Source organism: Colobus angolensis, unplaced genomic scaffold (assembly GCF_000951035.1).
Source record: "Colobus angolensis palliatus isolate OR3802 unplaced genomic scaffold, Cang.pa_1.0 Scaffold74, whole genome shotgun sequence".
Taxonomy (NCBI): domain Eukaryota; kingdom Metazoa; phylum Chordata; class Mammalia; order Primates; family Cercopithecidae; genus Colobus; species Colobus angolensis.
Window position 1 is genome coordinate 5,022,912 of NW_012121154.1, and position 17,533 is coordinate 5,040,444.

The 17,533-nt window shown below is 36.2% G+C and overlaps 1 protein-coding gene across 3 annotated transcripts in view; it reads left to right on the forward strand.

Annotated features, from left to right (window-relative positions):
• Positions 1–17,533, forward strand: part of CACNA2D1 (calcium channel, voltage-dependent, alpha 2/delta subunit 1) — a 440,506-nt gene that overhangs the window by 299,457 nt on the left and 123,516 nt on the right. For all 3 annotated transcript variants that reach the window (XM_011927691.1, XM_011927692.1, XM_011927693.1), the window contains exon 7: positions 16,153–16,222. In XM_011927691.1, coding sequence (XP_011783081.1) covers positions 16,153–16,222 — 70 coding nt within the window. The remainder of the gene's footprint in view (positions 1–16,152; positions 16,223–17,533) is intronic.

Sequence of the window (17,533 nt, forward strand, 5' to 3'; positions counted from 1 at the left end):
TATCAGAAGACTTAAAATTTGAGTATATAATACTTATATAAGATAATGTAAAGGAAAAAGACAACACTACTCGTGCACATAATAAATCTGATGTAATAAACCTTAAAATTATATCAGGTCTTATAAAACATTTATAAATTATAAGACCTGATATAATTTAAGATACAGGAAATAGACATCTGATGTCCTATCCTATAATATACAAATATAAGCATATATTTGTCAACAACTTACAGCATTATGTAGCTTTTAAGTCTTTTCATATATCATTTATCATAACAATATTCCATATAGAAGTAAAGCAAAGAAGGAAGTGATAATTAAAAGGAAATTAAGATGATAATGAGCAACCAAGAGCCCAGTATCAGAGAGAAAATGATGATGTAGAGGAAGAGAGAAGAGGGTTACCAGAGAAAAACAAGAGGAGAGGAAGGAAAGAATGCATCCAAAATGGGAGATAAAACGTGGGGATCAAGAGGTGGATGGAAAGATAAGTTATATTGTAAACACCTTTCAAAAATGACTCTCTTAACAAATAGCAGTTAACTTTAAAAATTACTAATAAAACATATTCTGTAATTCTTTAATTTCAAATGCTATTTGAGGGATGATGGCTTTAATTTTTTAACGCTAATCATGTATTTTCAAATGTGTTGACATTTGTTTGCTTCATCTTGGAAAACATATTTAGATATTTAGCAGAATTCATGTGGTCTTGATGGAGGCAGGAGACAGACAAAATCTGTGAAGATGGGGCGGGTTTCTTGTGAAACACTACCTTCAAGCCGAAGACCGTTTAAAGGCTAGCTGCAAGTCTGGTAAATCCCCGGACCAGACTGAGAACCTCTCTTCTTGTTTGATGTGCTTTCCTCTGATTGAGCCCTGCTCTTCACCTGTTTCACATATACCTCCCCTTTCCTAATTGTTTTTTTACACTGTCATGCCCGCCTTTGAGTGGTGCCTTTGCTTTAGCCTTTTTTGAATACTTAGAAACCAATCAACATGAACTGTCCATTCTGAGTCCATGAAAGCCCCAGACCCAACCACACTGAGCAAGAGACGATCTGACATCAGGTGGGCAATGACCCTTACATTCCTTCTCCTCTGAGAGCTTTCTCACTGCTCAATAAGATTCTTCTCCACCCTCCCCACCCTTCAATTGTCAGCATAACCTCATTCTTTTTGGAAGTATGACAAGAATCTACGAAATGTGGGTACAAAGGAAGTTGTAACACTATGGCCCTCTGCCTTCTGCTGGTGGAGGGCAGCTGCCCGACACATGTGCTTTGGGGTCAGAGGCACCCCTGCCTGGGTGCCAGCACGTTTCCCCATTCGAGGTGCCGGAGTCCACCACAGGAGTCACTTACGACATGCCTTGTGTAGCCACAAGCCCCACATAACAGCCCACTTCTGTGCCAGCACTTGGAATGGCAGACCGGAACTCGGCACTCACTTGCTCACACACCCCCTCCCGCCAGAGGCTGGGTGCACAGTCTCAGTGGCTGTGGGATCCTCGCCGGAGTGCAGGCCCGGTGCTGACCAGCAGGCAGAGTAGATGGGGTGTCTCCTGTAGTGAACCCGGGCCCAAGCAAGGACTGGGCAGGGGCATCACTGACCAGAGATCTCTGGCTGGCACAGTGACTGAGGAAAGTCCTGCATCAGTCTTTCCAGAACATTAGCTGGGGAAGCAACCCTGTGCCCACTCATAATACCTAGGTTTGAAGTGAGAGTTTGGCAAGCAAATGGACTCACCAAATAAGAGACTGATTTCATTTACCTATTACAGGAAGGTCTTTAAAATAGCCCACTTGACTGCTGTAGAATACACTTGAATCGATTTTAGTTTAGTGAATCTGTTACCAAGTTGCTCTTTCTGACAATAGTGATATAATAGAACCAAGTCTTTAGTAAAGACATTGAGACAATGTCATAATTTTAAAAGTGTATGATTGTGTTTCTGTTTCTGTAAGACTGTGTTTTTAACACAAAAACAACCAAGTTTAAAGCTTTATTTAAATGACGTGATTAAAACATTTTTTGGCAGACTATATATACTTCTCTGATTTTATCATTTTGATAGAAGCAAAATAATATAGAAGGACTCACCCCTGTTTACTGTATATTAAACCAGAGGTCAAAAATAGTCTTTCAGTATTTTAATTATCTTAACAGTAAGTGGAAACAGCATATATGTTACTTCTACTTAATTGAACTTTTACATAGATGACTTGACCCTCAGGCTAGGATCTCCCTACTAGCTGTGAGAACCTAGGTAGGTCTCCTAAACTTTCTGAGACCTAATCATCAAATTTGAAAAGTAGAATATTAATAACTCCTCATTTTATCCCCTGGGGGTTATTGTGATCAATGAGATAGTATGATGAAAAGTACTTTGAAAATAGGGAACAGTAGGTATTTCTACAATAGTGCATGTCAACTAGAATAATTTTGCCTAAATGCAGCTTTCTCTTTATCTCGGACATTAAAGAACATAATTGAAGCTTACAGTGGGTTGACAAGGAAACTGAAATAGAACTCTGGAAGGAATCTAAACATGACTAAGCCATAAAGTCAGGCAACAACACCACATAGTGAAACTGGTCAGAAGAGATGGATTTTAGCTGATGGCCTTAGGTCACTTTTCTGTAGGGTTGCCAGATATGATAAAGGATGTCCAATTAAATGTAAATTTCAAATAAGCAATGAAGAACCTTTTAGTGTAAGTATGCTTCATGCAATATTTGTGATACACTTTTACTAAGAAGGTATTTATTTTTTATTGAAATGCAAGCTTAACTGATTGTCTTGTATATTTTTGCTAAATTCATCAAACTTCTCTTTCAGGCTTTCAGTTTCTATATATTTGTAATATCGGAAAGTCAGCTTCCCCATTACATCACAGTATTGTAAAGAACAAGCAAAGCCTATTCAGCCAGATATATAGAATTTTATAATTTTCATTTTTAAATTCTGTAAGCTACCGATTTTTATTTTTGTAAGCGAATACTTGCTACAGAGCTATTGAAAATAAAATGTTTTGCAGGAACTAGAACCTTCTGATTCACAACAGAATCTAAAATATATTCTTGTTGATTATTAATATGCTACTTAAAGCAGAGTCACATACCATGAGGCAGGTGAGCAATATATATATATTTAACCCTGTCAATATTATGTACCCATAATAATTAAAATGAAAAATAAAAAATTTAATTGAAAGACAATATCATGTACAAGTTTTGACACACACACACACACACACACACATACACATTGTAGAATGGTTAAATCTAGCTAATTAACAAAGCCTCACCTAACATAGTTATTATGGCCTATATATCATCATTAACTAGTTACCGTTTATATACTAGATCTCTTGAATTTATTCCTGATCTCTGACTGTAATTATACGTCCTTTGACCAACATCTCCCCATCTCTTCCTCCCTTGTAACCACCCCAATGTTTAGTAACCACCATTAGACTCTGTATTCTATGACATCAACTTTTTGTTTTTTCTTTTTTTTTTGAGACAGTCTCACTCTGTCGCCCAGGTTGGTGTGCAGTGGCGTAATCTCGGCTCATTACAACCTCTGCCGCCTGGGTTCAAGAGATTCTCCTGCCTCAGCCTCCCAAGTAGCAGGGATTACAGATGCATGCCACCATGCCTGGCTAATTTTTTTATTGTTAATAGAGACGGGGTTTCGCCATGTTGGTCAGGCTGGTCTCGATTTCCTGACCTCAGGTGATCCACCCACCTCCACCTCCCAAAGTGCTGGGATTACAAGTGTGAGCCACCACACCCAACCAAGATCAACTTTTTTAGATTCCACAGTAATTATATTCTTGAAGCAAACAGCCAGAATATAAACCCCACCTCCACCAGTAAACTTTGTATGATGATGACCTTTGGAAAACCCTCATTGACCTCAGCTGTGAAACAAGGAGGATAACAATGCTTAAATTGTAGAATTGTTAAGAGAATAAGAAGCACTAAATCTGTTTGGAGTATATTGCCCAGATGTAGGGGAAAGTTAGAGTACTCTCATTATTTTCATTTATCAAATCATTTAAATGTAGAAACACTGACTTCCAGTGAGATCTCTAGAGCTAGCGTAATATAAAGGTGCCTATGCAGTGCTGACTCAAAAAAGTAGTTTCGTAATTAGTGGAGATTTAAACTCTTGCTGTCTGTCCGTGGACTGAACATTAGCCTGCTTTATAATTTTGTTGATGTATATGGAAATAAGCTATGAAAATCATTGGTATCTGTCCTTTTTCTTCTCCCTTCTTTTTTCTTTTTTTCCTCTTTCTCCACCCTCTTCTTTCTATTTCTCCTCTCCTTCTTGAAAGGTAGGTAGAGTATGAGGAGTTCTGGGTTCATATAAAAGTTGTCCTCAGCATCACTTAGTACTTCAACTAAGTCATATTATATTTCTGTACCTATTTCTTCATCAGTAACTTGGGATGGTTGAACAAAATTATTTCCAAAGCAAGCATTAATTTTATCTGCTTTAGAGCCTGCTGTAGCATTTGTTACATCTACAGTCTTTGTTTTGCAGGATAAGTAGAGTGACTAGCCCTAGTCATACAGCTAGCTCATGGCATAGATATGATTAGGAACTCATATTTAATGATGTCTTCCTTGAATATGTGCTCATTGGAAAATCAGTTTATCTTGCAAGTTCTTTCCTTCAGAAGCTCTTAATTTATTATATAAATTAATTTTAATGCTATTAAAAACTGCTTTCAATAGCTATCAACTTTGTGAATTCTTACTCATCGTAAAAACCATAGGTACAAACTGGTCATTTCACCTGTTAATGTCTCCTGAAATTGTACCAATTGTTGCAGTAATTGGAATTGTTATTAGGAATCAGTAGCTCATTGAAATGCCAACGTAGCCAGCCCTTATTCTTTTTTTAGACAATTAGTTGTATTTATTAAAAAACAGAAAAAACTAAAAATCTACTTCATCTCCATATGAAATTTACTTAATGTCTTATTATTTGTTCTTTCTCTACCCTACCTCATTTGTTAATTTCAAAACTATGCGATTATAATAAAGGAACCTAACGTATATATTAGTGGTTTTTAACACTACGGAAGTTTCGTTTTTACTCATGTCAATCAGAGTTAACATAGACTGGGGCAGGTAGGGAAACTATACAAATAAGGGGTCGGCACCCCAGATCTCATTACTCTGTCTTTCTCTGAGCATGGCCTCTGCCTTATTGTTACTTGTGCTCTTTCTTAGAAGGAAAGAATGGTGTTCATCTGTGCCCCGTTTTTAAGGGAACTTCCCGGAAATCACATAAAGCATTCTCTTTTGTTTGTTTCTGGCCAGAATTTAGTGGTCTCTTGGTCATAGCTACCTTCAAAATGGCCATATATCCAGCTAAATGGCAGGGGGCTGTACTAAGAAGAGGAAAACAGATATTGGGGAACAAAAAGCATCTCTGCTATGGTTACTATATGCACATTTGTGTTTTAAAATAACAAGTTATATCTGCCTTTTAGAAAATTTAAATCTAGGGAGTCAAAACTTATACATCTAAATTAAATACATCTTAAATTTAGATTGCAATACAAATTATTAAATGATTAAATGCCAAGTCACTTAAATAGACAGTAGCAATAGATTTGCTATAGGAATTTTGAAAAAGAAGAGGTAATTATAGATCAGAGCCATAAAAGAGGTTTATGAACTTTGGATTGAAAATCAAGTCAATGAAGAAGAAAAGGCAAAATGTTTCTGGCGGGAAGAACGGCATAAAGTAAAAATACAAGGAGATGAACAACTACTGTTGGAGACTAGTGAGGTCATTTAATCCAGTAGTTTGTTACAGAAAAAGTAATATTGAATCAAAAGGTTTATTAATGGTAGATTATATGGCCTTGCATGTCAGAATGGTTTGGGATTTAATGTGTAGGCAAAGTGCCACAAACATTTTGGGCCCTGTAATACTATGATTAAAGCACTTATTATTATGATTAGAAGGAGAAAGACATGGGGAAGCTTGACCAGAGGATATGCTATTTTAATGGTCAGACGTGGAATTTTAAAGATTTGAACAAGGGATCAAGTAGGAATTAAGAATTCTTAAATAGAAATGATGATATCAGACTTCATTTTTTAAAAACATGAATTTAATGACTGACGTAGAGTCTAAGTTGAGTATCATTTTTTAAGTTGAATGGATGAGAATATCAAAGCTGTTTACTAAAATTAACAATCAAAAGTTTTTATTTTGGGAGTAAAGTGATGAGTTTAACTTAGAACAGCAAAGTTTGAGGTGTTGACAAGAAGGTACAAATAGCTCTGTTTACGCTCAAGCACTGGTTTCCTATTACATGGTTTTCTTTGCTATATACTGTCCACCAATTGTATTGTGTGGGGGATGCAACTTACGCATACACAAAAGGATGATATACTGCTTTAAAATTCTGAATTCATCCTGATTATGAAGGCAGTTCTGTAGCATTTTTGTTGCATTTTGTATAACCTTATCTCTTACCCGAATCTGACTTATTTTTCACAGATTATTACAGAGTTGTAATAATTGTTCACCTTATGGTCAGCCATGGATTCAGTCATACCTAAACTGACTAAATATTTGATTTTATTGCTCACAGATTAGAGTAGGTAAACAGGGATGGCAATATGAAAATGAGAGCCATTTGTGATTTGACTGGGGATAGCACTATATGCAAAATATGTAAATAGGAATTGCTACAAAACTTTAGCTGTTTTCAGCTTCTAAGATACATATCTCAATCTGTTTCTTTTTTATGTGTTACAAATTTCTATACTTATGTCATTCATTTTTAGATGCATAGAACATCTTTGCTGTGTAATTCATTTATGTTCAGTATACTTGATTATGAAAAATGAAAAAGATTTTTTGTCAAAAAATCAGATGTTTCAAGCACCTTCTCAGGTATGCTAAATACAAACTTTTCAAAGAAATCTATCACTATCACCATCATCTAAGAGTTTGACTTACAAAACTAGGAAACTTGTTCCCATGGAATCATAGTTTGTTTTATGTTTTTAGCTATGTCATTATTGTCATCTAATTGAATGTATTTGCTTACAAAAATAAGAAACATGTTTCTCTGTCAGACTTCATGGTTTTCTCTGTGGAGCACATATCTAACATTATTTCCCAGTAAGTCTACCCCAACACTTGCCTCATAGAACTTACTGTTCTCACGCTTATTTCCAAGTCACTTAATGACTGCATTATGGGACATCTAAAGGATTAAGTGTTTGTGTACCATTTACTTTATTGAGTATTTCATTTAACTACCCAACTTGTCCTTGTTGACTGCTACCCCTGCTGACAGACAGGTATCACTTTAAGTAAAAATGTTTTAAGCGTATTATCTGGCATCTTCAGTATTACCAGTAATCCACTTTGTTAAAAGGGCTTTTATTTTTTTAATTGTGGTGATTTATCCTTGGCTGTAATACCATGTATCTGTGTGTGGGTTTCTGCCCATTGTTTATAAGTTAGAGAAAATTTCTGGAAATAGAGAAAAGCAAACACCGCATGTTCTCACTCATAAGTGGGAGTTGAACAATGAGAACACATGGACACAGGGAGGGGAACATCACACACCAGGGCCTGTCGGGGGATGGGGGGCAAGGGGAGGGATAGCATTAGGAGAAATACCTAATGTAAATGACAAGCTGATGGGTGTAGCAAACCATCATGGCACATGTATACCTATGTAACAAACCTGCACATTATGCACAAGTACCCCAGAACGAAGTATAATTTAAAAAAAAAAGAAAAAGAAAAAACTTCTGGAAATATTACAGTGGAAATATCAAAGTCATTCTTCCACCAATAGAGGAATATCATCTGAATATCCTAAATACCGAGACTCACTGCCCAGAAACAAAATTAAAATTCAAAATTATTTGATTAAATCAGTGTAATTAAGTCTGGACAAAGGAGGAAAGACTGATAAGAACAAGGCAGAACTCCTGTTTCTGAAGAAACTGAGATATCCTGAGGATTCTAATACCAGTAAGAGAAGATTTTTTTTCTGGAGGAGTTCATAGGTGGATGAAAACTTGTAAACACACTAAAATATAATGCAATCAAAGAGCTAGTAAAATTATTTCAAAATGATGTGGAGGGTCAGGTGCAGTGGCCTATGCCTGTTATCCCAGCACTTTGGGAGGCCAAGGAGGGAGGATCATCTGAGGTCAGGAGTTCGAGACCAGCCTGGCCAACATAGTGAAACCTCATCTCTCCTAAAAATACAAAAATTAGCCAGTCGTGGTGGCAGACACCTGTAATCCCAGCTACTCAGGAGGCTGAGGCAGGAGAATTGCTTGAACCTGGGGAAAAAGGTTACAGTGAGTCGAGATCACACCACTGCACTCAAGCCTGAGCAACAGACTGAGACTCCAGAGTTGGATTATCAGCTGTCTGGTGAATTATACAAGCTGGCATTGTCTAGTTAATGGTATCTGGCTCTCTTACCATGACACTGAGACTATCCAAAGATTCTAATTCAATCTACATCTTCAGTTTTATCTCTTAATGTACAGTTCAAACTTCATTGTTTACCCCTGTATTACATTTTCTCCCCTTTTAATTTTTTTGTTTTATTTTCTATTCTACAAATCTGCCTTTTTGTTTTTGTATCTCTCTGTGCCTAGTTCCTAGAGCCCATCTCTGGTCGACTGCATCTTATCGTTCATTCAAAATAAAATGCAGGCCGAGAGTGGGGGCTCACGCCTGTAATCAAAGCATTTTGGGAGGCCAAGGCAGGCGGATCACCTGAGGTCAGGAGTTCGAGACCAGCCTGGTCAACATGGTGAAACCCCATCTCTATTAAAAACACAGAAATTGGCTGGTTGTGGTGGTAGGCGCCTATAATCCCAGCTACTTGGTAGGCTGAGGCAGGAGAATCACTTGAACCCAGGAGGCAGAGGTTCAAGTGAGCCAAGATCACACCATTACACTCACGCGTGGGCAACAACAGTGAAACTCCATCTCAAAAAAATTAAAATAAAATAAATACATTAAAATACCAACATATGAAGACTTGCCCAAAAGCAATCTTTCTTTATTTTGTTCTCTCAGATAATTTTGTTTTTGTATATGTTACAATAGATAGCGAATTTTACATTCTTCCAGAATTTATTTTGCATATGCCATTTTTAAAACCATTGCAATCTATGCAGTGAGAGATAGTTAATTACACATTTGTGTGCCTCATATCACCTAACACAGTTTCGTGTATATAGTGTATAATAGGTATTTTTTTAAGCTGGATAAACAAGTCAAGATCATAAGTACTATAACTGAAAGAGAGTTTTAGAGTAGAATTGTAGAGAATCAGTTTCTAAATAAAAATGAAACAAGGAGAACAAGCAGCTGGAGAACATTAAGGAACATAGAGTTACTGTTTTCTAGGTCCCTGTCTGCACATCTTGCCCATCTTGTCCTCGCATCTATGTCAGTATTCTCCATGAGGTTTCTGAGGCTAATATCATGAAGTCAGTTTTTAGATTCCTAGAAAGTTTTGTTGACGGTATAACACCAGCTTGCATCAGGGAGATGGAGTCGGATGGGGAAATAGTATCTATGTTCAAGCCCCAGTCACAGGGACCTACTTTTAAGTGGTTAACATCTAAGCATATCCTATAAAAATCTATTATTTTTAAAAATCTTTAATCTATAAGTAGTTCCAGTGACTCAGTGATACTGTTTCAGGTGTCTGTAAATGCAGTGCTTATTTTATGCCAAATGTGGTTCTAAGTGTTTATATGCACAATTCATTACGTCTTAGCTGTTATCCTAGTAAGTAGCACTATTAGTCCCATTTTACTGGGGGAAAAAAAAAAAAGGTTAAATAATTTATCCAAATTCATGCACTCAGTGAAAAATCCAGGTAGGCTGGTTCCCAAATTCATGATTTTAATTTCTGCACTAGGCTAGATCCAACATGGGAAGACAATTTCAAAATGACAAGAGTATAGACTCTTCATATGAACATTTACTCACCTGGAATACTTGCTTTCCAGTCTTCCCTTCTGCCTGTGAATCTCCTTGATGATTCTAAGCCATAAAGCTTTAGACATTCAGCATTTGAAAATTTCATCTGGGAATGATTTTTATTTTTCAAAAGTAACTGATTACTTGGGACCGTTTACTTGGGACTCACTGGAAGTCTTATATGGCAATAAGCAGTTTCTTGGGGACAAAATAAAACTCTCCTAAAAATATATGGGAGTAAGAGCAATACAGTGAAGTAGATTTTTTTAAAGTTTTTTATTTTTATTTTTAATTTTTATGGGCACATAGCAGGTATATAATTTTGATACAAACATATAATGTGTAATAATCACATCAGGGTTAGCGGGGGTACTCATCACCTCAAGCATTCATCATCTCGTTGTGTTACGAACATTCCAATTGTACTCCGTCAGTTATTCAAAACACCCCTTGAAGATTTTGCCTCCTGTGCATTCTCTTAGCTTTAATACTTGACCCAGGTTGCATGATTGAGAAAAGTCCTGATCTGTATCAAGGTACTGACTCAGTTACTTAATAATCAATATAATGAAACATTTGAAAAATACTCTGAGGTAAAATTTCTACCGAATAGGTAAATCAGTGCTTAGGGTAACCGTGGTCCATGGTGTCGTCCAGCAACTGAGGTTTCAGCTATCTGCCATTCCTTAGGTTGTTGCCCTCATCTGTCTGGTTAACATGGGCTCAATACCATCATAAAACTTTTGAAGCCAAAAGAAGACAGGGGAAAATTAGTAGAAGGCAACAAGAGTGATTGAAGAATCACGCATATGTCACTTTTGCTCACATCCTATCTACTAGAATTTGATCACATGGCTACATCATGACAAGAGAAACTGAAAAGTATAATTTCTGGCAGGACAGTCATGAGGACTCTTACTAGAAGGAAGGAGGAGGAAATGCATATTGAAGCCCTGTTACAGTTCATTCTTCTGGCATTTCAAATATCTGTGCATACCATTTTTCCCCACGTGTAGAACATACTCAGCTCCTCCCCGTAGATGATTCAAATTCCCAACAAATGAATAAAATCCAGGATCTCTGGGTCACATGCAGTTCTCTCCATCAGGTAGGATGTTTGCTAATTTGACTACCTATAATAGAGCCTTGTACCAGTTACTTTCTCTACCCTATTCCCATTGCTGCCCAAATATATAATATTCATTGGTCATGTCTGCTGCGTAACTATGATAAAAACTCCCATCTGTAAAATGAGAGTGAGAAATATAGAACAATCACTGATCCATTCACCCTATCCCATTCTATCAGGCAAGAAATACAAAGATATCCTACTCTTGTGTAAAGCTGTATTTGTTGGTTAGCTCATCTCTCTGTTTCTGGTAGTGTTCTGTGGGAGTAACTATCTTGTCTAAAACACTTTCTGACACATCTGAAGGGGTGTGCTTGAGGCTAAACAACTTTTATAGCTTGCTGTTCCTGGTGCAAGTTTAGTGCCCAAAAGTTGCTTTAGGGTTCAATTACATTTCTGCAGGCCAGGTTTGTGGTTTCGTTAGTAACACAAACAACATCAACAACAATGCCCAGATGACTTCCAGTTGTTCTTTTCACCAGTAAATTTCTTGTGCAAGCCACCTCAGACCTAAAATTTAGTCTAGAAATAATTCTTAATACTGGTATGTTTTATTTATTTGTTAGGTTCTAAATTTAGCTTATCCTCATCTCCGTCATCTCCATGGTGGATTACTTGAAGACATTGCTGAGTACAGAAAATTTGATGTTCTAATAGGTACTGGATGTTACTAATTTTTAAATTGTTCATTTGTACCTGTGACCAGGGTTGCTAGCTGTCCACTAAAGTTCTGTCTTCCCATTCCATTGGGAAAATTCCTTTTAAAAAAGACTGCCTAGCCGGGGACTACATTTCTCCCACCTTTTGGTCTCTGCAGGACCATGTGACAAGTTCATACCAATAGAAAATGAGTGAAAGTAGTATGTGTGACTTCCAGCCTGAGATTGTTAGGACTAGAGTGTGCCTTCTCCACACTTCCTCCCTCCATCTAGCAGCTGCAAGCCCAGTGTACTGGATGCCCTTGGAATCCAAGTGCTGAAGGCGACAAAAGCTCTGCCAGCTTTAAGATTCTGCATAACTGCCTGGAGCACAATCTATCCATGCACTACCACTCTCCACATCCTGCACAACTTAGCCTGTTATTTGAGTTAGAAGTACTTTACTATACTAAGATACCAAAGATTTCAGATTTTTCATTAAGGCATTTGTGCCACCCTGGCTAACATAGAATCTTGTTCCTGTATTTTGAGTATTTCCCGGGTTAAAAGTTTTATTCGGGAGCAGATAACTCAAAATCTGAAAAGGCCAGCTATTCACTTTCCTAGATTTTTTGGCACATTGGTGTGGGTATAATCCACATTCTTCTAATGACAGTCATCTACCCTGAACTTGGTTATTGGAGCCATGGTGCAAATTAGGGACTGTGGAGAATCCATTCTGGGATGATAGTAATTGAGCAACATTGAAACTTCTGGAAATTGTGTGAGCTATGCAGTACACATTTAGTGAAATAATTTGGGCTTGAAAATAGTCCCAATTGATTATCTTGGCTTGCAGTTCAGAGCCATGACTAATACTCTATAGGAGATGATTGAGACAAACTGAAAATAATGGTCCACCAGTTAGATCTAGGCAAAGGACCAGGAGTGACTTTTAATGGCATTGTTGAGTATATGAAATTTACTTTTTAAAATTATCATGAGACTAAGACTGTGAAGTTTTTAGAATTGAAAAAATACACTTGAACTTTTTAATTGGGAAATGCAATTAGCTGTCATTTGATGTTTCTACCAAGAGAATCAGTACTCAATGCATCATTATTTGCTTTATTCTTTCCTAGCAGCTGAAATAAAAAAAAAAAATGGGTACTTTGCTATTATTTTTAGACCATATTAACCAGAAAATGTCACTAAAATCTGCATACTTTCTCAAGAATATTTTCCTATTACATATATTAGTATTCTGAGTTAATGTACAAGTAAATACCTGCTTAAATCAACAATTTGATAACACCCATAACACATCCTATGTATAAGGTGAAGTAAATGGTAGACCAGTAGATTTAGTAAAGGACACACTAACGGTTCATTTTTGATTAGGGGAAAACATTCCTGTAAATCATTGTTATCACCTTTAATGATGACATTCAAAAAGGAGATGTCTACATTGTGAACTGTCATTTTCAGTTCTCTCTTCTGCCGTTCCCCAAATCTTCCTAGAACACTAAAAAGTAATCTAAACTGAGCAGCATTTCACTTTTTACAGGAATTTAGGAAGCTCTCTTTCCCTCTCTAAACATGCAGCTTTCACTGTGCATGGTTATGAAACTGATTATTTCAGGGAATTACAATGTATGGTTATTAGCCTTTTTACTCTTTGATCTTTCATAATTCTGAGCGTATATGAAGAATGAACCACTTAAATGACATGATGGGATTTTACAAGGGAATGAGTAATATCACAGAAGAAATTATGTTGTTCAATTTTACCATAACATTAATATCTTAATTTGGTTTAATCAAGGGCTACTACCTAAGAGTAAATATCTCAGAAAACTTCTAAGAGAAGATTATTAATATTTTAAAATGTAAACCACCGAAGGTTATAAACAATATTACAATGTAATAGTCTGGCTCGTACTGTAAATGATAGCCTTTTAACTTTTTTCTTTCCTTAAAGAAAGATACACATTTTATTGAACATAGTAATATATATCACAGTTAATTTCAATTAGCAATGGTAGTGACAACAGAAATCCTAGACGAATGTGATTGGCAAACAATTCAAATATCTAATTGAAACACAACTTTCAAATTCCAATTTCTTTAAGTTGTTTATCAGATTCATTGCACACCACTTTTAACTCAGGATTGCTGCTGTCATATTGGCAGTGGTAACTAATCACTTCTCTCATCTACCCCATATGTTTGTGTCAGTCTTGGTTCAATCAGGAGACAGAAAAAATATAATATCTTGAACAGGGAAAGTCTATTTTTTAATAAAAAATTATCTACAATGGGGATAGGAGTAATAAGGGATTGGCTAGAAGTACAGACAACTCTAAAGGATTTATGACTATCAGATATAATATTACATAATCTAATATGTAATAACAACTGCCTCTAGGGTTGAGGTAGAGGGCCCAAGGCAGAGCTCCTAATCCCCCAGTTCCCAGGATGAGATTCACACCTTGTAGAGGCCATGGTCATGGCCCACCAAGGTGGAGAAGTCACTGTGATATCACACTGATAGGATTTGCTGCAAATTTACCCTGTGAGGTTCCAGGTCTTTCCTTGTAAGCTCTCCTCTACAAAAATACCTGGGGCAGGGGGTGGGGCTGGAGGGGTACAGGTGACAGAATTAGAGCCTGAGCCTGGTGAAGCTGGCCATGTTGCAGGAGTGGGCAATTTGGGCAAACTCCAATACTGTAGGAGCTGAGCTCTGGAGAATATACAGACAGTGCAGGAGACAGACACCAGACAGCAGCACATGCTACAAGAGCCTGTGGGCAAACAAACCAGAACAAGGAAGTAAAATCCTTTTTCTCACTCAGTGTCTGTTTTGCATCATTTGCAGGCAAGCCTTGAAAATGTGCCATCTGATAAAGGAAAAGTATTTAAAAGGCTCAGATCCATTTTCATAGGGCAAGGTAGAAGGGTGCATTTGGAGTTGAGCGGCAGTAAATGTATTATCGGCATAACATGTTACTGAAAGAAGGATACAATTTTTATAAAGTTTTAGGTATTGCTAAGACCCCGTCTTGGAGAGTCAGATATTATAGAGGGATAACGAAAGTGAACTGCTGTATGTATCCGCATGCTTGTTACTTAATTCTAGCGCTACCACACACACACACACACAAAAGGATTATTTTACATCGCAGACTCTCACGTTCTGCAAGTGCAAATTGAACAAATTGCAGTAAACTCACCATTTCAGTACATTGACTGCGTCAATGGTGGTTGGAAGAGTGCTGTATTCAAACTTGCTATTTTGTGTAAATATGATTAGTCATTTAAAATGAATAAATCATTTTTTAATATAGCTACTAATAAGAAAAAAGATTTCACAGTCAAGGAAGAGTTTAGTTGTATATAGTTTCTGATGTATCCTAATTGGCCAGATTATCTTAGTTGGCTAATAAACCTGACTCTGAGTAAAGTTCTTCATAATTTCTGTAGTTCCTCAGAAAAACGAAATTGATTGGGGAATGTAAGTCATATGAATTAGGCATTTACCCAGGAGTCATATGTTTAACATGTTCAAGGACAGGGACTTCTTTAGCATGAAAGTGTCGTCCAATTCATCAGCATTTATTTTTTTCATTAGGTCTAAGGTATGCATGCATGTAAAGCTTTGTAAAGCATTTTAATTAAAGCATGTATCAATTTAATTAGAATAGATCTAAATTAATTGCATTTAAAAATCAATACAATTAGATGAAGTTTTTTCTGATTATTGCAAAATGATAAAGGCTGTGAAAGTCATACAAGATTGTTGAATCTGCGTTTGAATTACTTCGTATCATTACAATAAATTTAAAGAAAACAGCTTTCTATGGAGTTAATTACAGCTGACCTTTTCATTATCATTTTAACATGGACTGGGTAAAATTCTATTACATAAAAACTCAAGAAAAACAGTTGTCTTATATAGACCAAGAGAATATGGCATTGAATGAAAGTATAAGGAGAAAATAATTGAAAGCAAAATTTTCATTAGTGGCACATAAGTTTTCTGTTAGAGAGAAAAAAATTATGACCTCTGGACACCTACTAAAACATATTAAGCTAGCACCCAAAAAAACTGTATGTGTAAATTTATTTCTGAAATAACATGTAAAAAGAGAATTGACTATCATTGGTTTCCTTCTTGTACTGCTGTGGTGTTTTCCATGTTAAAGCAATGTATTATGAGGGCTTAAAAATGACATCTCCCATTTGAACATTGAAGTACATAAGTGAACTTACGTATCTATTGCATTTTGTGATTTTTAAAAAAGTGTCATTATTTTTAGAGCGTGTCTAATATTTTGATTTAATATCTCTTTTCTTTTTTTTTAGCTTCACCATGGGTTGATAATAGTAGAACTCCAAACAAGATTGACCTTTATGATGTACGCAGAAGACCATGGTAAGAATTTTTAGCTAGCCATGAAAAGATAATATAGGCAAGAAGATATATATTTGCTAAAAAGTCGAAATCTTTTTATTATTAGGATGAGTATTAACTACTTATTGAAAGTGATCTGATTTTTAAAAATAAGTAAATATAGGTAAAGGTAAATGAAAATGATGAGTTCAAGTGGGTACTGCTAATTAATATAGTTGAACCCACTTATCACATTCATTTCAAATGGACTGCTTTAAGTTTTATATTTAATCTCAGTGCTTCACCTCTTAGCTGGTAGGGATTTCTATGGCAGGGATCCCAGTTTGCTTGGAGTAGAGTTCCAACAGAGATGAGATAGAGTAGGAGATAATTTGCCTCTGGCAGTGAACTAATGAGAATTGGCCCCAAGGTAAAAGCTGCCCCTAGTTATATTCATATAACTTAGGTTTGATTTTTTTCCAAAATGAAGTTGTATTTGTTCCTCACTACTGAAGCAACTTGTTCTCCTAACATAAAGCTGGAAAAATACCAATAATTTGTTATTGGACTTACTGGAAAACAACTATTTTTGGATTTTTTAAAACGATTATTTGTATCTTATTTGCTTTTTAAAAATGTATTTAATGTGTGAATATTAAGAAATGAGTTGACATATACAGTGTAGTGCTTTGTATCCCACAATTTTCATATCAATAACTTTTGAGTAGATATTCATGAGAAAACACACATACCATCATTTGAATGAAGACTGTGTGGTAACTTATTTACGAAATCTTCTATTATTCAACATTTAAGTTATTTCTGACTTTTTTCTAGGGTTCAGACAAATTGCAAGAGCATAAAGTTTGATTCCAAAGACATGTATTTAGAGGCTTTTAGATGCCCTTTTAAATATCCCAGTAGCAATTTATGTCAACACCAACCATGTTTAATAGTGACAATTATTATTAATTTACATATTCTTCCTGTGGAGCCATAGGGCTGTTGAGTGGAGCTAAAAACTAATATATCATCTTGTTTGAATTCAGGAATTGGTTGTTTTGGAGGAGACTTAGAAACTGGGTGCCAATCAGTAGAGGCAGACATGTCCTGCCTTCTCCTCTTCCCATTGACCAGCACTAAGATACTAGGCATCAGCCAGGTTTGCTGTCCATGAAAATTCACCTGCAACCCTGCCACTTTATCTTCTTATCAAGCAAGAGTGCAGGTTATAAACTCCAACTGCTTCCTCAACACATAGAACTAATTGTACTGTATGTTGTCTGAAAACTAACTGGAAAGTTAACTGGCAACCTCCTGAGAAGTTACATTTACAGTGATGGCTTCAGGGAT